Source organism: Scyliorhinus canicula, chromosome 7, assembly GCF_902713615.1.
Source record: "Scyliorhinus canicula chromosome 7, sScyCan1.1, whole genome shotgun sequence".
NCBI lineage: Eukaryota > Metazoa > Chordata > Chondrichthyes > Carcharhiniformes > Scyliorhinidae > Scyliorhinus > Scyliorhinus canicula.
Window position 1 is genome coordinate 174,500,725 of NC_052152.1, and position 20,690 is coordinate 174,521,414.

General features: G+C 42.4%; 1 protein-coding gene and 1 long non-coding RNA gene across 6 annotated transcripts in view; one reads left to right on the forward strand and one right to left on the reverse strand.

The window, feature by feature from the left end:
* Positions 1-14,262, reverse strand: part of ythdf1 (YTH N(6)-methyladenosine RNA binding protein 1) — a 43,696-nt gene extending 29,434 nt beyond the window's left edge. For 2 of the 5 annotated variants that reach the window (XR_005461412.1, XR_005461414.1), the window contains exons 1-3: positions 14,002-14,262; positions 13,745-13,772; positions 12,986-13,065 (exon numbers count right to left, since the gene is read on the reverse strand). Coding sequence is in view for 1 of the 5 variants with exons in the window: in XM_038803316.1 (XP_038659244.1) it covers positions 12,986-13,065; positions 13,745-13,772; positions 14,002-14,028 (135 nt within the window). In the remaining 4 variants the exon portion in view is untranslated. Of the gene's footprint in view, positions 1-12,985; positions 13,071-13,744; positions 13,773-14,001 lie in introns of those variants that run through there. The other 3 variants (XR_005461413.1, XM_038803316.1, XR_005461415.1) reach the window with 3 other exon arrangements.
* A 104-nt stretch (positions 14,263-14,366) lies between these two features.
* Positions 14,367-20,690, forward strand: part of LOC119969561 — a 59,215-nt gene continuing 52,891 nt past the window's right edge. Inside the window, exon 1 of the long non-coding RNA XR_005461417.1 lies at positions 14,367-14,471. This is a non-coding gene — a long non-coding RNA (uncharacterized LOC119969561). The remainder of the gene's footprint in view (positions 14,472-20,690) is intronic.

The following is a 20,690-nucleotide window of genomic DNA, read 5'->3' on the forward strand; positions in this document are numbered from 1 at the left end:
TTATAAAATTTAAGGTATGCAAATAGAAAATTGCACAAACCTGGGAAATGGCAAAAGCAAAACTGCAGTTTTTACTTCCTGTTCTGATGCTTTAAATATCAGCTCTACCTGTTCCGGTGTTCAGTCAATTACAGACATGCTTACATGATAGAAAAATTGAGCACAACTATAAATCGATTCTAACATTTACACAGTCGTAAAGAAAATTCACATTATATTTCCTCGCAGAAACCACAATCTACAATGTCTACCATTTTTCATGGCAGCAACATCAGTTTACAAATTGGCCAGAATTCAAAGCCAATATAGGTTTAAAAGAAACGGAATAATATGATCTAACCTGTTAGAAACAGGAGTAGGCCATTCAGCTCCGTCGAGCCTGCTCTGCCATTCAATACGATCATGGATGATTGGACACGTCACTGCTTTTACCCACACTATCCTCATAACCCTTTACGCTCTTGTTAATCAGAAATCTATCAATCTCTAACTTAAACATACTCAATGACTGAGCTTCCACAGCCCTCTGGGGTAGAGAATTCCTAAGAATCACAACCTTCCGTGCAGAGTAATTTCTCCACATCTCGGTCCTAAGAGCCTTCCCCATTATTTTGAAATTATGGCCACTGGTTCCAGACTCCCCACCCAAGGGAAACATCTCATCTGCATCTCCCCCGTCTATTCATTTCAGTATTTTGTGCATTTCGATGAGATCACCTCTCGTGCTTCAAAACTCTCATTCTTCAAAAAGAGAATACAGGCCCAATTTCTCTGCACATCTGTTTCTTCAACCAAAATGTGCCTCACATTTATATCCCATCTGCCATGTTCTCACCCACTCAGAGTCTGCCCAAATTCACCTGTAGCCGTTTTATATCTTCCTCACAACACACATTCCCGCAAACTTGGAAACATTACATTTGGTCCCCACATCCAAATCATTGATAGATCCCTGGCATATTCAATAGTTTTGATATTCAAATGTGAAACAACTTTTCATTTTAAAAGTAGTATTGTCAGTCAATAGAAATACATTAAAAGATAAAATTCCATACAATTTAAGGTTTTTAACTCAACAATTAACAAGTCAAACTGGCATCAAAACCTCCACCAGTCTTAGGTTGGAGACCAATATTTGCAATGGCCCATTAATACTGTATAGCAGGCATTGTTTTGAAACAGGATCTACTTTAGAGTGATGCAAGTAGAGCGCATAAAGTTCTACCCTAACTTCCACAATGCTCTTTGATCATGTAAAGCATATTCAAGAGCTGTCTACCCACTGGCATTCAAATGCAGTTGCATTAATAATGCCAATAAAGTGGCAACAAGTTAGTTATTTAAAAAGTTTAAAATTAAGAAATTGGGAAGCTTGAGAACTTTTAAAGTTCCCTTGCACAGGTTATAGTCAATCAGAGGTTGGTAGAATATTTTCAACTTTGCCTCCCACTTCCACTGCAGAACTTGCATTGACATGATGCAAAACCTATATTGTCTCATTGCTGAAGAGGTCTTAAAAACATTTGAGGTGTGGGCATTGCTGGCAAAGTCAGCTTTTATTGTCCATTCCTAACTGCCCCTTTGTGGTAGTAGTGGAAAATCACCTTGAACTGTTGCAGTCTGTTCATGAAGACAATGACATGAGATAGAGAATTCAAGATTTTGAACAAAGATATAGTTCCAAATCAGCATGGTGTGAGACTAAGAGGGGAATTAGGAAGTGATGGGATTCCCTTGTCCTTCTAGGGGTAGAGTTCATAGGTCCGGGGGGAGGGGGGGGGGTTTGCTTGTATGTTGTGAAGGGCTCGGTTGCTCTTCTATATAACACCCATGAAATGAGTATTCCTACGGAGTGCATTATTTTGATTGAGTACTTGGCTTGGATGGTCTAAGGTTAATACAATTGAATTCATCAACATTCTATTTTTGGACAAAATAAATGGCTGGGCAGAAAGTAATTGTCAGTAGATTATAGTTGAAGTGCTGATTTCCAGCTACAAAAATAGTTTCAGACACAATTACATTTCATACCATCATACCATTATTATTTTAAACAGTTCTGTGTTATTTGGAAAAAGCATGCAATGGAATCATTCCTACTCCAGAGTCACAATAATCACAAAACCATTCAGCCCAATAAATCTATGCCACGGTTAGCAGTTAACGGAAGCTAATCTCATTTCCCAGCCTTTCCTGGCTTTCTTTCTATTTATTTCCTCCAAGCTGTTGCATTTTGATCATGGATGATTTATAGACATGCGTCTTTAAGGCAGCCTGTACCTTTAATTCAAGCAGCAAGAAGTAGTGGCCTGTGCCTTTAAATCAAACGTCAGCATTCAGAAGACTATGGTGGCTTTGACTGGTGATTGCCGATTGGCCAGTGATGGCTCGATTTAATGGATTTGGCTGGTGGCCAATGACTGGGCCCAAACGGCTGTGCTTTGCCCAGTAACAGGTGGGATTAATGTTTCAGAGCTTCAAGGGTTGCATCAGGGTGTCATTCTCTTGAGACTACAAAGGCTTGAAAGTCAAACCACAAGCAGAAAGCAAGGTTTGATGTGAAATAAAGTATCTATACAGAAAGACATAGGCCTGAATGTGATCCTGAAGCTGAAGTTGCAGTTGGATAAGAAATAAAGCTTCTCTCCGAGTACCAAATTGTCTACCCTACGGGGACCCCGAAAGAATAACTCTGCAGGGAGACTATTACCAGCTGCAAACCAAGGATTTTAGATCAACCAGCGTGCTGTGGGAAACGCCTACTACAGAACCACCATTGGATGCAAAGACTGATCTTATTATTTCTACCCCCCCCACCCCCACCCCAGTGTCTGTCTGTCGTGTGTGGGTAGAAGGTGGGATAGTTGAAGTGGGCATTGGGTTAGCTGGTGCTACTCAGTTGCATTTAAGATCATTATTCCTGTTATAAAGTAAAATAGATTTTCCAGCATTTTCTCTTTCAGTTTCAGATTCCAGCATCCACAGTAATTTGCTTTTATCCAGTGTTTAACTCACTGCCACTTCACTTCCAGGAATGCCGGCCCTGAAGTACTGCTCTACTCTCCGACAGGATTTCCCCATGTCCCTCCTCCGCTATTCACCTTCACTGCCTTCCATTTCTTAGTGTTGGACAAGGTATTTACCACGATTCACTTCCACAGCCATATTTTCTTCCTCAGTGACTGTCTTCGTCTCCGACTTACCCCATGGGGATTTCAACTTAAATTCCACCCTGCATGTAATCTCCAGGATATACAACATTCTTCCAACTGCTGCACTCGCCACATCCCGAAAGTCACACTCAGTGCCATGTGGCACCACATAAGACACTCAACATCTCTCTCCAGCAGCACCGTCTTTCTCTCAAAGCTGTCCCTGTCCCCAGTTTAATTTAATCCTTTGGATCACTCAACACCTTAACAAGAAACGTTTCCTATTTCTTGCAGATGTTCAACAGCTTAAACACCACTGCCCATCCTAGGCCCTCCACCAGTCCCAATCCCTCGTACCCCATTTCTTCTAGCCCCAGCCCTTGCCGCGTGTTCACCATACCTCCAGCCTTCCCCTCTTGAGGCTGAGCATGCTATTCTCAGCAAAAGACTCAGCATTGTATCCTTATATCCCCACCTCAATGAATTCCTAATTCGACACGATATTGAACTCTTCTTCCGCCACCTTAGTCTCTGTGCCCACTTCTTTGGGCACAAGTCCTCCCCCGTTCCACAGATACTTTCATGTGCCTCCAACATTCTGCCTCCAATTGGACACCCCTGCCGGGACAATTACCTGCCCTCGATCTTTTCATTGAGAACAGTCAACGGGACATTGCCATCTTAATTTTTCTGCCCCCTTCACCCATTCCAAGCTCTCTCCTTCTGAACTTTCCGTTCTTCACTCCACTAGGTCCAATCCCGACTTTGTCATCAAACCTGCCAACAAAGAGGGTGCTGCTGTCATCTGGCGTGCTGACCTCTACCTCAAAGACTGAGCGCCAACTCTCAGATACTTCCTCCTACCTCCCCCCGGACGACAATCAGACCACTGAACATCAAGCCATTATTTCTAACACCGTTAGCAACCTCATATCCTCCAAATGCCTGCCCCCTACGGCTTCTAACCTCAAGTCTCCCAACCCTGGACTTTTACCTACTTCCCAAAATTCACAAAAGGATTGTCCCGGCAGGCCCATTGTGTCAGCATGCTCCTGCCACACCAAACTTATTTCCTCTTATCTTGACTCCATCCTCACCCCTCTGGCCCATTCCCTCTGCACCTACATCCAGGATTCCTCTGATGCCCAACGTCATATTGACAGCTTCCAGTTCGCAGTCCCTAACCGCCTCCTATTCACCATGGATGTGCAATCTCTCTACACCTCCATTCCACATCAGGATGGCCTGAGAGCTCTTTACTTGTTTCTCGAAGAGAGACCTGGACAATTCCCATCCACCACCACTCTCCTCTGCCTGGCTGAACTCGTCCTATCTTTCAACAACTTCTCCTTTAACTCATCCCACTTGAGCTTTGCCAAAGGGGCATCGGGACTCAAAACGTTAGCTCTTTTCTCTCACTACAGATGCCGCCAGATCTGCTGAGATTTTCCAGCATTTTCTCTTTTGGTTATAAACAGTAATTGTGTTTCGACTTTCAAACAGGTGACTGTAATTATTGTGTAGCGAAGGGCCAAAGACATTGGGAATTTTAATAAGAATTATTGGTCAATTCACTTGCGTTGTGACTCCAGGGCACGTGGGGCTGGAATTGACCATGCACTTGCCCAGGGTGGTGTAACAACAATAGTGCCTTTACTATAGTAAAATATCCCACGTTATTTCATTTCAATGCATTAACAAAATCTGACACCAAGCAGCCAAAGGAGATATTAGGGTAGATGTTGAAAGGTTCAGTCAAAGACATGGGTTTTAAGGAGCATCTTAAAAGACCTAAAAGAGAGGGAGAGAATTTCAGAGTTATGCCCATGGTTTGAGCTGTGGAAGGCTAACAATAAAATCTGGAATATTCAATTGAGCAGACTGGACCAACATACATATCTCAAAGGATTGTGTTGCAGCAAATTACAGAGATGGGGGAGGAGACCAGGGAAAGGTTTGAAAACAAAGATAAGAGTTTTCAAATTAAGGTGTTTTGCTTAAGCAGGGACAAATGTAGGTGACAGGCGAACAGGACTTGCTGCACTTCATGACACATGCAACAAAATTTAATACCTTTAAAAATGAAGTTGCAGTGCTACGTGTGCACGATTCTAATCCTGGGAAGGATGTGAACTGATCAGAGAAGGTGCAGAAAAAGTCTGAGAATGGTGGCAGGGATGAGGGACTTCAGTTATGGCGATTGATTACAGAAACTGTGCTTATACACACTGAAGTTGAAGAGAAGGTTCAGAGATGTTCAAAATCATGAGGGGTCTCGACAGAGTGGATAGGGAGAAACCGTTCCCATTGACGCCAGGGTCAAGAGACAGAGGATACTGATTTAAGTTGATTAGTAGAAGAACAAAGATGACTCGAGGAAGCATTTATTTTACGCAGCAAGTGGTTAAGATCTGGAATGCATAGCCTGACAGTGTGATGGAGGCAAATTCAATCATAGCTTTCAAAAGGGAATTAGCTAAGCACTTGGAGAAATAATTTGTTGAACTATGGGAAAGAACCTGTGCAGTAGGACTGGCAGAGTTGCACTTTCAGAGGACTGCCAGGGATACAACGAGCTGAATAGCCTCCTTCTGTGCTGCAACCAGTCTATGAAGTATTTTTCTAAACTTTCTCATACAGACAAGATACAATAGTACATACTCTTTCACTGCATATACAGACGGTTGTTCTTTTCCTTTAAATGCACAGTATTTAATGATGCTTTACAGGATAATCATGATGTGGAGATGCCGGCGTTGGACTGGGGTGAGCACAGCAAGTCTTACAACACCAGGTTAAAGTCCAACATGTTTGTTTCAAACACTAGCTTTCGGAGCACTGCTCCTGGACTTTAACCCGGTGTTGTAAGACTTCTTACGGGATAATGGCCACCCTAATTTTTGCAATGCAATGTTAGCTAAACAATTCGGCACCACTGCACCGAGGTACCACTGTTCACCTTAAAAAGTGTAGTTTTGCCAGATTTCCAGCACACAACGGCAACAGGCACTACTTTTGTACTGCTCAGAACACCCTACAGGTCTACAACAGAGATTTCCAAACACTGATCTGTACTGACCTCCTCCTGTCATAAAGGAATGCCAGAAAAACAATGAAGCGGAAAATAAATTGTTTTAAAACATCTCTACACACAGTTGCTATTCTGCTGTTGGCAGCAACGTTAAGCCTATCCCACAGTATAACTGAATGAATTAAAATTACACAAGAAGCTAAATTACATTACACAGTAGCAGAAAAGGAACTTTAAGTCAACAAAACACCTTTGACCAATGTCCAATACATTCTAACATAAAAGCTTGAACCTATATTTAAGTAATTATTAGCTTCAGTATCTACACAAGAATGTGGGGTCCGAATGTTTTGACATATCCTTATTGGTTGAAATATAAACATTGGATAATTAAAAAAGGATTTGCCTGTTCAAACTACAAAAATAATTGTTGATGGGGTTTGTATTTTTCTTAAAGGAAGAGAGGATGCACAAAAGTCTTTGCTCATGTATATAATTCTAGGGCAAGCCATCTCATGGCATTGAGCTTGGCAAAAAAACACCAATAAGCTACTCAGCTGGTGGCTAGGGCAAGCAGACAACTTGCTTTGCGAAAACCAGCTTGTATAATTCTGGAAGTGAACGAATATTACCAATAGACTTTAAGATTTCCAAAGTAGGTTACACCCCAACTTTTTCACTTCTTTCAGATGCTAAAATGCATGTTATTATTTTAGATTTCTATTTTTAATTCCACATTACAGACAAATAAAGTTGCACACAAATTGTTTTGTTACTGGGACATGGAATCAGGGAGTGGGATAGAGGGAGAAAAATAAAATGTCATACCCTCAGAAGTTTCCAATGTGTACCAATCTACACCTTACTCTAGGACTTTACTTCAGTGTTCTCAGGTTACACACTGATACTGCAATGTAAACTTTATTTAAATATTTCTGAAGTCTCAAAAGGCTGTCACAAACAGCACAATTGTAAAAGTAGCAATGGAATCAAGAAGTTTATCTTAAGATAGCTATAATAGGATATTCACAAAAAAGAAATATCAATGCATTTGCATTTTATTATGAGACGGTTAAGGAATAGTGAATGACAGACCTAATTCGTGCTGTGAAAATGATTAATAAAAACAGATTATAATGATTACACCAACTGCAGTGCAACTTTGTTAAGCATGTGATTATCGTGACATTACAGTAGAATGTTGGGGTATTCGCCAATTCGTAATTCTATTTCTCACCAACTCTGAAATGTCACTACTTTCGTAGATTATAAATATCAATTGTTGGGCTGTTATAGAGCGTTAAAGGCGCTGTATAAATTTAAATTATATCTGTTTCATAGATATGGAAGAGTTGGGAGAGGGTATGGAGGAGGGGTTCTGGTGTGAGGTGCTCCAGAGGATGAACTCCTCCACCTTGTGTATGAGGTTGGGGCTGATACAGCTGAAGGTGGTGTATAGAGCACACCTCAAGGGCAAAGATGAGCCGATTATTTGAGGGGGTAGAAGATATGTGTGATCGTTGCCGGGGGGGGGGGGGGGGGGGGGGGGGGGGGGCGCACACCACGCTCATATGTTTTGGTCCTATCCAAAACTGGAGGATTACTGGAATGAGGTTTTTAGGGTAATCTCTAAAGTGGTGCACGTGAAACTGGACCCGGGCCCTCGGGAGGCCATATTCGGGGTGTCGGACCAGCCGGGGTTGGAACGGGGGCGGAGGCAGATGCTGTAGCCTTCGCCTCGTTGATTGCCCGAAGGCAGATCCTGTTAAGGTGGAGATCAACCTCTCCACCCTAGTGTGGCGGGGGTACCTGCTGGAATTCTTGACACTTGAAAAGGTTAAATTTGAACTGAGGGGAAGGTTGGAGGGGTTCTACAATTCATGGACATTATTCATTATGCACTTTCGAGAATTGGATTGCATCGAACATTGGGGGGAGGGAGAGAGGGATTGTATGTGTCAATGGTGACTATGGGTGATTCCGGATTCCTTTTTGCCATTTGTTTATGTTAACAGTATCTTGGGCAGTTGTTTGGGGTTTGGTGGGAGGATGGGATCATTGTTATTGATATGATTAACACTGCATTCGTTAGTGATTATTGTCGGGTGTAAATTTGGGAGAAAATGTGAAAAAGGAGAATAAAAATATACAAACAAAAACAGGTGGCACAGTAACACTGCTGCCTCACAGCTCCAGGGCCCCGGCTTCAATTCTGGCCTCGGGTCACTGTCGTTTTGGAGTTTACACTTTCTCCCTATGTCTGCCTGGGTTTCCTCTGGGTGCTCCGGTTTCCTCCCACAGTCCAAAGATGTGGTTAGGTGGGGTTACTGGGTTACGGGGATAGGGCAGAGGTGCGGTGTGGGCTTAAGTGTGGTGCTCTTTCCAGGGACCGGTGCAGACTCGATAGGCCAAATGGCCTCTTGCTACACTGTAAATTCTATGATTCCATTTATAAATATACATTCTTCAGTAAGTTTCCCATTTTTAACTATTATAAAACCATTGCACAAATACTGTTATCTTTGTATCCCAGCCATTCGTAAGATGAGCAAACTATCATTTCAAAATCCGAAGTAGCAAACTTACCAATGATAAACAATTTTATTTAACTCAGGTTCTATCAGGAGTTATTAATGCTGTAACAATGCTACAAAGATTGGATAAAAGATGCCTGGTAATATTAAACGACTGTACTAAAACTACAGGTTGACACAGCCATTTTTATGTGACTGAAACAAGATCAATTTATTAAAATTTAGTTTGAACATAATAAATAACTAGTCCCTCCCCTTACAAGTTGCACCTGCATGGTGATTTATAGATTATGCAGTATGAACGATGAACATTGTTGTTTGATGTTAGGAAAGAACAGCCCCAGAATACTCTTATCAACTAATGTGTAATCTTTCTTGAAAAATGTCTTCCCACCACATTTTCAAAAGCACAAACTATGTTGAGGGAGGTTTCTTACTGAAATGTACTTGTTCTTCTCCTTCAAACAGCACAGAACTGCAAAACTGCCTGCAAAAGCACCAGTTGCGAACATTTAAATAAATCTGAAATTAACCATATTTAGATTCTAGATTTCTGCCCAAAATTAACCATTTAAAATTTATTACAACAGCCACACCAACCTTCCGACCTCCTTAAGCATTCACTCCCACCACCATTAATGCACAGTGCACTGCAGCAACTCACCAACGCTCCTCTGACAGCACCTTCCAACCCAGGACATCTACCTACTAGAAGGACACGGGTAGATGATTGGGAACACCAACACCATCTGAAAGTTCACCTCCAAGCTAGACACAATTGACATGGAACTCCATTGCTGCTCCTTCACCATCGCTGGGTCAAAATCCTGGAACTCCCTTTTGTTGAGCACTGTGGGTGTACCTATATCACAGAACTGCAGCAGTTCAACACAATGACCCCCCCACCACCTCTGAAGGGCAATTAGGGAAGAACAAATGCTGGTATGGCCAGCAAGACCCACATCCTGTGAAATAATAAAGAGCCCATAGATCCAGAAACAATGGACTGGAACTAGCTGTATTGCCTGAGCATCATGAAAAAGTGGTGGTTCAGATACATTTACAATGGTTTCTACACTTAGCTTGCCGACAGAAACTTGTGCCAAAATTTCCAAATGTCTCCTTATATAAAACCAGCAGTGCAAACAATTAAGACCTGAGGTAAGCTCAGAACGTATGATATCTTTCTTTAAGTTCCCGTATATGAAGTTATAAAAATTAAGTTTTAAAATCACATATACACATTACGCACAACACATTGTAAAAAAGGTAATCATGGAAGTTTGCCCCCTTTAATTTGACAGGTTCTGATACCATTAATGCAACAATATGTGGGACACAGTGCAGGTCTTCGTAAAGAGTGGGGAAAAAACACAAATAGAGCGTGATGCTGGTTTCAGCGTAAAATCAGTTACACACAAATTTCCTTCCTTCCAAAAAAAAACACTGCACTGCAAGGCTGGTACACCGAAAATTAGAGGACAGTTCCTGGCCAAGGTTTATGGGTTGCTAAGAAACTGAACATCCTGATATTGATCCTATTATAATCTCACCACTTGAGGCACTTAATGATTTCAGATCTATAGATCTATAATTGCATACCTGAAAATTTATCAGCAGTTTAATCAGTATTGCAATTTTCTATTGCACACAATGTAATCACTAGATTGGAAAATTACGCACACATCAGGTCAGCAAATTTATTTTTTGAAAAATTAAAAATGGAAATTTAGGTAGAGTAGGCAGAACCATGATCAAAACTTCAGTTTGTCTCAATACATCATTGCTGGGTGCACCTCATGGTTTAGGCATTAATCTACCTACACCCCTAGATGTGTTACCTTATAATGGACTCTGTTTACATTATGTCAACCTAACTTGCACAAAAGATTTTAGTTTAGTTCATCCCCTTTCAGTTAAAAAAAATCAACCCCAACATCAATGCTAATTATTAAATTGGCAATGAGAATGCACAAAGAATTCAGTGGGAGGCTCAACCAACAACACCACCTTATTTAAAAGCAAAACTTCTAAACTTATAAATATCAGGTCAAATTCCATGAGAATGATCATAAAGCAGTGACTTCACATTGGACACAGCTACAAATGCAATGATTTGCATTATTTACAGATATTTTAGGTTACATCAATGATACTGTGACCAATTTCAGTGGTACAAGTTCTTCAATCTGGTATCAGATGTAGGAACGAACTCAAAGCTACTTTCTACTGCACCCATATGGATGGAGTACATGCCAAGCTAATTTTAAATGCCACATACAAACATTGCAAATAAACAGTGCCCTTCAAACTAACAAAGCCAATTAATCAGAGGAAAAAACTCGACGAAAATAATGGAAAAAAAAGTTTCATTTATAAAGCTTGATAGGGAAGGAAAGGAGTGGGTATCCTTGGCAGTACTGGGGCTGGTTTAGCTCACTGGGCTAAATCGCTGGCTTTTAAAGCAGACCAAGCAGGCCAGCAGCACGGTTCGATTCCTGTGCCAGCCTCCCCGGACAGGCACTGGAATGTGGCGACTAGGGGCTTTTCACAGTAGCTTCATTGAAGCCTACTCGTGACAATAAGCGATTTTCATTTGTCATTTCAGTACTGGCATTTATTGTCCATCCTTTGCTTGAGAATTTACTGGTTTGCCTTTTTCTGAACCACCACTTTTCATGATGCTCAGGCAATACAGCTAGTTCCAGAATTCATCATGCAACAATGGAGGACCAGCAACATGTATCTAACTCTCAACGATATGCAACTTAAAAAGTGGGAAAACTGGAGGTGATTGAGTTCCCATACACCCGCTGTCCTTTTTCCTCCAGGTGGCTGAGGTCACATGTTTCAGAAGTGCTGCCAAAGGAGCAGTTTCAAGGTTGTGCAATATATCATAGAATCCCTCCAGTGCAGCAGGAGGCTATTTGGCCCATCGAGTCTGCACCAACCCTAAAAGAGCACCTATCCCCACCTAACCTTTTGGACACCAAGGGGTAATTTATCATGGCCAATCCACCTAACCTGCACAGCTTTGGACTATGGGAGGAAACCAGAGCACCCAGAGAAAATCCACACAGACACAGGGAGAATATGCAAACCCCACAGTCACTCAAGGCCAGAATTGAACCTGGGTCCCTGGTGCTGAGGGAGCAGTGCTAACCATTGTGCACCTGTATCCTGTACAGTGAATCCTTACTAAAAAGTGGTGGTTGCGTTGCTGAAAATGAACACAACTGAATCTCCTTTAAGTGAAGCATAGATTCCCATAGGAATTAATGTTAACGTGTGCTGTTGGGTAATTTGGACATTCTGAATTCACCCTCTGTGCACCCAGGCGCCGGAATGTGATGATTGGGGCTTTTTCATAGCAACTTCATTGCAGTGTTAGTGTAAGCCTACTTGTGACAATAAAGATTATTGCTAGAGTTAGGCTCTTTAGGACAATAGCTGCCTGGAAAAATCAGTGCAAAAATTGAAACACTGCACCATACATTCTGGAATATGATACTGTAATGACTTTTAAAATTGACGTCTTGCTTGCAGCATTCTTCCTTGCAGAGGCCTCTTTAAAATGCCAAGTTTACAACATATTCCTCAAACACAGCTCTCATACAGTAGAGCAGCACCCCTGTGCAGCAAATAATTATTTTAATCAGAAGTCCACCGCAGTTCCTCAGGCACATACTGTATCAAAGAAATTTGAAAACCAAAGTTTGCAGGAAAGCACATCAACTGTTTGGTTCCTGTACCAGCTAAGGTTATCCATGTGGGCCCTGCCTCCTCAACCTTGCCCGAGATGTGGTGACCCTCCAGTTAAGTCACCACCAGTTAGCACTCTCTCCCTTTCTCAAAAGGGAGAGCAGCCTATGGTCCCCTGGGGATGTGAGACATTTTGGGTCTTTTTGGAGGTCTAATGGCTGATTTGTGATGCAGAGCAGTGCCAGGTTCAATTCCCAGACCAGTTGAAGTTAACTCATTAAGGTGCCTTCTCAACCTTGTCTCTTGCCTGAGTGTGGTGGCTGTCAGGTTTAATCACCACCATCCAATTCCCTTTCAAAAGGGGATCACAGTATATGGTCCTTTGGGGACCATGGCAACATGTATAGACTAGACAATGACAAAATATTTATCAGTTAACATGCCAAAGAATGGGGGGGGGGGGGGGGGGGGGGGATACAATTATGGACGTCCCACTAACTATAGTTGTGTTTACCAGATTATGCTGTGCTCAAGAGATCTAATCATAAAATGGGTATGTAACTCACCTGATTAGACTGGCTACTTAGATATGGCTCAAAATCATTGTCGTGTACTGTATCCTTTTGATGCAGCGAACCATTTTGTACTGTAAAAGTAAAACAGCCTGGTAAACCACACAATTCCCGCAACCATTCAAAAATTGCAATTACTGAAAACAACTAAAAATGCCGGAAATCCAACGCAAAAAACGGACCAAGTCTACAAACATAGTCAACACCAGCAAGGAGAAAGGCAAGCTAACGTATCGGGTCGCCAAGGCATTGCCAGCATTTTCTGTTCTCAAATGTTTCAACTGGTTAAATGTCAACACTCCGGAGGTGCCTTATTAAGGGGGGGGGGGGGGGGGGGGGAGAGAAAGAAAACCATTCGGCGTCTTGTACGAAAGAGCGAATATAAACTTCGCCCTGCAATTGCTCTCCTGGACAAAAGGAGGGAAGTGCAAAGGGAAACATATGACGTCTCCTTAGTACAAGTCATCCTAAAGCGGGAGGAGGCTGATCGATCCCTCGATCCGAGGGGAAACTTGGCCTCAACTCCCCAACTTTACCGAGCGTTTGTTTCCGCCACATTTACTCCCGGACCTCACCGCCGACCCAAGATCGCCAAGAGCCCGGGCGGGAAAGAGCGAGAGTGAGGGAGAGAAAGACGGGCGGATGTCTCCCGACCGGCACCCCAGCAGATAAAATAAAAGCCACTTATGGCAACTTTCCACGTTATTTCAGGCATCTGAAGCAGCCCAGGCCCGTAGGCCAGCAGCACCTTACCTTTATTCTCTTGTCCTTTCGCTCTCTGCTTAGGGCCACCAGCAGACGGGCGCACGGCGGACAGCGGATTGAGGAGGGAGGGGGGGGTGAAGAGAAAGTACAAAAAAGAGAAAAGTGTTAATGTAGATTTGCGAGAATGAACCAGGGGCCTAGGTAAATAGGAGAACAAATCCCGCGAGGGAGAGAGGAATATTGGGGGGGGGGGGGGGGGGGGCGAAGAGACAACAAAGACTCGGCCGCATCCCGGCCCTGCTTACCTGAGGGTCAACGCTCGTCGCAGACATACTTCATTAATCGCCACTTGCGCCCGGGCTCGGATTCCGAAGGTGGGAGAGGGAGCCGTTCGGGGCTCCTGGGCTCGGGGGCGGGTTAAGTAAGCTCAGAAGCCGTGCTCTCTCTCTCTCTCACACACACACAAACCCACCCCCCTCCCGCCCCTTCAACTTGGCCGCTCGCTCCGATTTCTCAGGCGTTTAACCCAATGGCGACCATTACTCGGGATCCGCTGACGTAGCACGCAGTGACGCCAGGGAGGGAGGGAATCCGCCGCAAGTGATGACGTAGTGCGCAGGTCCCCAAATGGCGGCGAGTGCCGGCGAGCTCGCGATCTCCAGTCAGCGCAGCGCCACTCCCCCCTCAACCCTAACCCTTCCGCGCGCCCGATCCCGGAGACTGCAGGCATGAGAATGCGTTTTAATCACACGGAGTGAAGCCTAGATTATTAATTGTGAGTTTCGTGTCAAGTTAATGCTCAGGTAGGGCAGCATGAAAGGGAGGATGCAGTACAACAGACTGGTCAACGGAAGGGCAGCACGGTGGCGCAGTGGTTAGCAGTGGTCCCAGGTTAGATCCTGGCTCTGGGTCACTGTCTGTGTGGAGTTTGCATATTCTCCCTGTGGGTTTCACACTAAATTGCCCCTTAATTGGAAAACATGAATTGGGTACTGTAAATTTAAAAAAAAAATAAGTTAATGCTTTAGACAGAAATAAAGGAGGGGGAGGGTGGAGAAAATGCTGCTCTACAAGGACCCACCAGCACACAGCATCGTTGGCTCCTTCAAGGGGCAGCATGGTAGCATGGTGGTTAGCATAAATGCTTCACAGCTCCAGGGTCCCAGGTTGGATTCCCGGCTGGGTCACTGTCTGTGCGGAGTCTGCACGTCCTCCCCGTGTGTGCGTGGGTTTCCTCCGGGTGCTCCGGTTTCTTCCCACAGTTCAAAGATGTGCGGGTTAGGTGGATTGGCCATGCTAAATTGCCTGTAGTGTCCTAATAGTAAGGTTAAGGGTTGGGTTACGGGTATAGGGTGGATACGTGGGTTTGAGTAGGGTGATCATTGCTGGGCACAACATCGAGGGCCGAAGGGCCTGTTCTGTGCTGTACTGTTCTATGTTTCTAAGGCTGTGGCGAAATCTGGGCCGAATTGCTCTAAATTGGCACTTCTGGAGGCCAACTCAAGATTTGTTATGGGGACAGAATTTGTGAGAAGGCCTTTGCCCCACGACACTCCCACAGCCCCCCCAGTAGTCAGCCTCCTGTTCCTCCCAATCCTCCTCCTCCGTGTCTGCCTCAGCATTCTGTAAAGTAACGCATTTGTTAAGTAGTTCTAAAGTGCTTGAATCATTCCTATACTTAGATAAGTTGCCTTTGCAGTCTGCAATAAGTGATTAGGAATTATGTCAGAATTTGGTATTTCTATTTCTATTTTGAGCTGATTTGAAGAGTTTCCACCACGTTCAACGTTCCTCAAGGCATCCCAAGGCACTTCACACCCAATGAAGTACTTTGAAAGTGTAGTTGTGTTTGTAAAGTAGGGCACATGCCAGCATGGACTTATTTTTAGGGCTTGGCTCAGATCACAGGCATCCAACGAGATGGATGAAATGAAATGAAAATTGCTTATTGTCACAAGTAGGCTTCAAATGAAGTTACTGTGAAAAGCCCCGAGGTGCCACATTCCGGCGCCTGTTCGGGGAGGCTGGTACGGGAATTGAACCATGCTGCTGGCCTGCCTTGGTCTGCTTTAAATGCCAGCTCTTTAGCCCTATGCTAAACCAGCCCCTAAGACTAGACCCTGGAGGAGCATATGCACCGCATGGTGGGTGGGTGGATCCATATGTACTTGAAGCTGATCAGCCAGTTCGTGCATGACAAGGCACCACAAGCAGCAATGAAACAAGTTACCAGTTAAGATATTTTTAATGACATTGAGAGATAAATATTGTGGAGGTAACTGGGAGAACTGCTTTCCCCTTTTGGAAGTCATGATGTGGGGATGCTGGTGTTGCACTGGGGTGGGCAATGCAATGCCAGGTTAAAGTCCAACAGGTTTATTTGGAATCACTAGCTTTCGGAGCCCAGCACCATCATCAGGTGAAAGAGCTGTGCTGTGTTAGCTGGTGATTCCAAATAAACCTGTTGGACTTTAACCTGGTGTCGTGAGACTTCTTGTTGTATAGTGGCATGGAATTTTTTACATCTGAGAGGGCAGATGAGACCTCAGCATCTGATTTGAAATGTGGTATCACCAGCAAGACAGCATTCCCTCAGTACCACAATGAAATGGCAGTCAAGGTAATGTGCCAAGTACGTGAAGTAGGGATGAATCCACAACTTGACCAAGGCAGGAATGTTCCCATTGAGACACTACTGACACCTTCACCATAATTAGGAAGCAACAAATGAATTGGTAAGAACTATTACGTTGTAGAAATTTTGCCAAATCTTTGAAAGAAAAAAACTGCTGGAATCAATATATCAAATCATTCTCTTATATGCAGTTGTATTGTCCAGTCAATATGGAATCTTTCTGTGAACATTTCACTGCTCAACTCAGCCCCACTAGAATGATTTCCTTCTGTTCACTGTTGCTAATTGTGATGGTTTATTAGTGTTTCATTATGGCCTCCTTTAAAAAACAGACTGTTGGATATCTAATGCTGCAAAATACTGCAGATTCTGGAAATCTGAAATAAAAAAACTGGAAATGCTCATCAAGTCTGGCAGTATCAGAGAAAGCAACAGAATTAGCCTTTCAGGCTGATGAATTTGGTTCTGACAAAAGGGCATCCATCCATCCTAGCTCTGTTTCTCACTCCACAGATGCTGCTGGATCTGCTGTGTATTTCCAGCATTTTTTGTTTTTTATGTCTTATCACAACTAAACCAATCACCATCTATATCAAGTTTCCTACCCATACCTTTTTTGCAAAACTTCACAGTATATGTAATAATACAGGCTGGGACAGTGCTTTTTTACAACTCTTTAGATATTATTGCTTAAATGAAAGGGATAGCTACTGGACCTAAATAAAAGAATAATAATAAAACTAATTGTTTCAATTTTGTCAATCTGATAAAACATTTCCAAGGAGTTAAGTTTACAATTTTCTTTAACACTCATGTTGATAACCAGTGGAACTTAAGTTGTAGTCATTTGTACTGATACATTTTTATTTTCTAATCAGAAAGTTGCAAGGCACAAGAGCAAGCAAGAAAATAAATGGTAAAATGAAAGGAAAATAAAGTAGGCTGTATACAATCTCCAGGCACCTATGTTCCAACCTCCCCTTTTCAGATCCAAGTTTACTTGTGAATTATTTTGCTCACCTGTTGGACTTTTATTTTATCTTCTAATAAGAATTGGTAGTCCGGTCGGTGGGAGGTGTCAAAAATCTGACCTTATTGTTATTTATTCACTTGAATAGAATTTACAAACAAAATATCAAACAATACATAAGAAAAAGTCAAACACGTGGCATAAAGCACAAGAAGAAATCACTTTAAACACAAACAGACAGATGATTCAAGAATTCAGGAACAAAGACTTCAACCACGTGGTCCTACTTAAAGGAATTCTTATCTCTGGTTCAACCCTTCATTTTCTTTCATTGGCTTCTAATTCCCAGCTGAGGCCTAGTTTGTTCAAATGAATGCCTGTTACTTAGAGGATGATTTGCTAATCAAATATTGGGCATTACTCAAGATTGACTGGTGCCAATCAAAACTAGCTTAGTGTCTGCAAGCGTAGTGTTAGGAAAAGTACTGTACGTTTTCCACATTTTTTTATGTCTCTTGGCTTGTCTGAGACCTTAGGAATTGAATAGTTGATTAGGCAGAGAACAATACATTCTCAGTGCTGAATACACTGGAATACAATGGTTAATTCATTATATGAGACAATGACTGAGTTCCCACAGTAATAATAAAAATAATCACGTATTGTCACAAGTAGGCTTCAATTAAGTTACTGTGAAAAGCCATGTTCTGCATTACAAGCCAGCTCAAGCCACTATTACTATTTGGCTTCTTCAGCTATATGCATTCAACTAGCCCCTATATGAATAAAACAATGAATAAAACTAGACTCTTACCACCTCACCCTGCATCATTGCTGAAAGATCTTCAGTCGCTTAACCATATTTAAGTCAGTAAGCAAAAGGGTGATGGGTGAAGGGGTTTGTTAAGAGTAAGGATACAAGCAGCAGAGTTTTGGATGAACTTAAGTTTATGAAGAGTGGAGGATAAGAAACGAGCCCAGGAATATTCTGAAATAGTCAAGTCAAGAGGGAACAAAAGCATGGGATGATGGTTTCAGCAGCAGATGAACTGAGGTGGAGTTCACTGATATAACGGGTAGAAATAGGTAGTCTTAGTGATGCGGCAGAACTGTGGTCTCCTCAGAGTCAAATATGATACCAAGATTTCAAACAGTCAGGCTCAGCCTCAGATAGGGAAAGGGATGGAGTCATTGGCTACAGAATTGAATTTGTGGCAGGGGGCCAAAGACAGTTTCTCTAATATTTAGTTGGAGGGACATTCAGATCTGAGTTGCTAAACTTAAATTCATATGCCATACTTAAGATTTTTCAGTGACATATATTCATAGAAGGAAAGCCCAATGCCAATTTTATGAGAAAGGCCACAGCCCCAAACAGTATTTAACCCGAGAATCACTCAAGAATTCTCCATCCTGGTGCACTGCGGGCTGATGTGAGTTGGATCTGTGTCTAGTTTTCCATTATATGAGATTCTAATTTTAAATGTACCACCTTGGGAGTTGCTGCATTAAGGAAAGCATTTTCCCACAGGAAGCATGGAAAGAAATCCTTATAGGGCCAATAATTCCCTTAAAGCCACAGAGAAATGTTTAATATTTGTCACAATAGAAGAGATCCCCAGGAGATAAAGGGAATTAGCATCTAATTAAGATTTCATATAAACAAGAAACACTGATCAACTGCTCAGGGACAGCTTGGAGGAGCTTTCGTATCCATGGTTCACCTTAGACAATTTTCTCTCAATGTTTTGTTAAGTTTTCAATAGCTGACAAAAGATTTTTAAAAGGAACAGAATGTCGAGAGCAAAATGTAAGAAGTCATGGGGGAACAATTTGTTCCTCTAGTGCTGCCTCTAGTGGCTTTCCTCATTGTCACCATTGCAGAATGTCACGTAGTAGCAGCCCTTGGTGCTGCTTGTCTTGGTGAATTGAATAATTCTGTGTCTCGCAAACAATTTTCTTCCTTAATGTCTTATTTATCTTAATGACTTGGATTCAGAGGCTTAATGCAAACTAGTAGGATTTGAAACTGATACTAAGCTGAGGGGGGAGGGTTGACATTGTTGAATTATAGCATTTTACATCACAGGAACATATATTTGCCCCATCAAGACTTCATCGTTATTTCTGTCTACACCTGGTGGAGTCCATTGTCCTTGCTTTCTTCCCAAATCTGTTAACATTCTATTTTGGCAAGCCACCTTTTTTAAAAAATGCATTCTCTGTCAGCAAGAATTTCTGGTACAGAAGTCAACATTTTAACTTCCTTCTAAATATTTTTTTGAAATAAATTCAGAGTACCCAGTTATTTTTTCCAATTAAGCGGCAAATTAGCATGGCCAATCCACCTAACCTGAGCATCTTTACGGTTGTGGGGGTGAGATCCACGTAGACATTGGGAGAATGTGCAAACTCCACACGGACCGGGACTGGGAACGGACCCAGGTCCTCGGCGCAGTACGGCAGCAGCGCTAACCACTGCGCTACCTCAATATAAAAGTGCTTCCAATCTTCCCTGTAATTCTTACAATTATTGTAAATTTTTGTCATGTTGTTACTATCCCACCAACCATTGGAAACAATCTATCACTGCATACGTATTAAAACTCTTTACAATCTTTAAGTCCTCTAACAGATCACCACTTAACCTCTTCAGCTCCAGTGAATATATAGGCCTAACTTTCTTGCCTCTCATCATAATTATAACTTTGAATTGAAAAAGACAGCCAAGCAACTATAAAATGAATTAACTAAAAAATGAACTGAGCAATGGTAGACGAAGTGTAATACAAATATAGGAGAAACATATTTCACAGAAAAGGATAAATGTATGGCAGTCCGCTACAGTATTGAAATAGCGAAAAATAAAATTGAAAAGATACTGAGGAATTGGACACAGCGCTTAACATTTTCACTTTGTTCTATTAGGAGGAGCAATCAAAACTTCAAATAGAAGGATGAATAAAATAGCCAAAACAATGGTGTACAAGTCAGAAGAAGTCATACTGAAATTGATCAGGTTTGACTGTGTAAATATTATTTCCACTTTTTTATTATTATTTCTTGGGACGTGGGCAGTGCAGACAAGGCCACATGCTATTCTCCCTTCCGCAGTTTGAAAAATGTGAGGGGGATCTACTTATCAAACTGCAGCAGTCCTTGAGGTGATGGTGTACTCAAATGGTTTGGTTATTGAGGCACAAAGGAGATCAGAGCCCATGATATATTACCATGGTTAGAGGATGGGTAAACTGATAGAAGACAGAGCTGGGAAAAAAGGAGCATTTTCAGGATGGCAACCTGTAACCTGTGGGGTGCCACAGGGATCCTTGCTGGGGCCACAATTATTTACAATATAAATGGCCTACTTGAGGGAAGTGAATGCACTA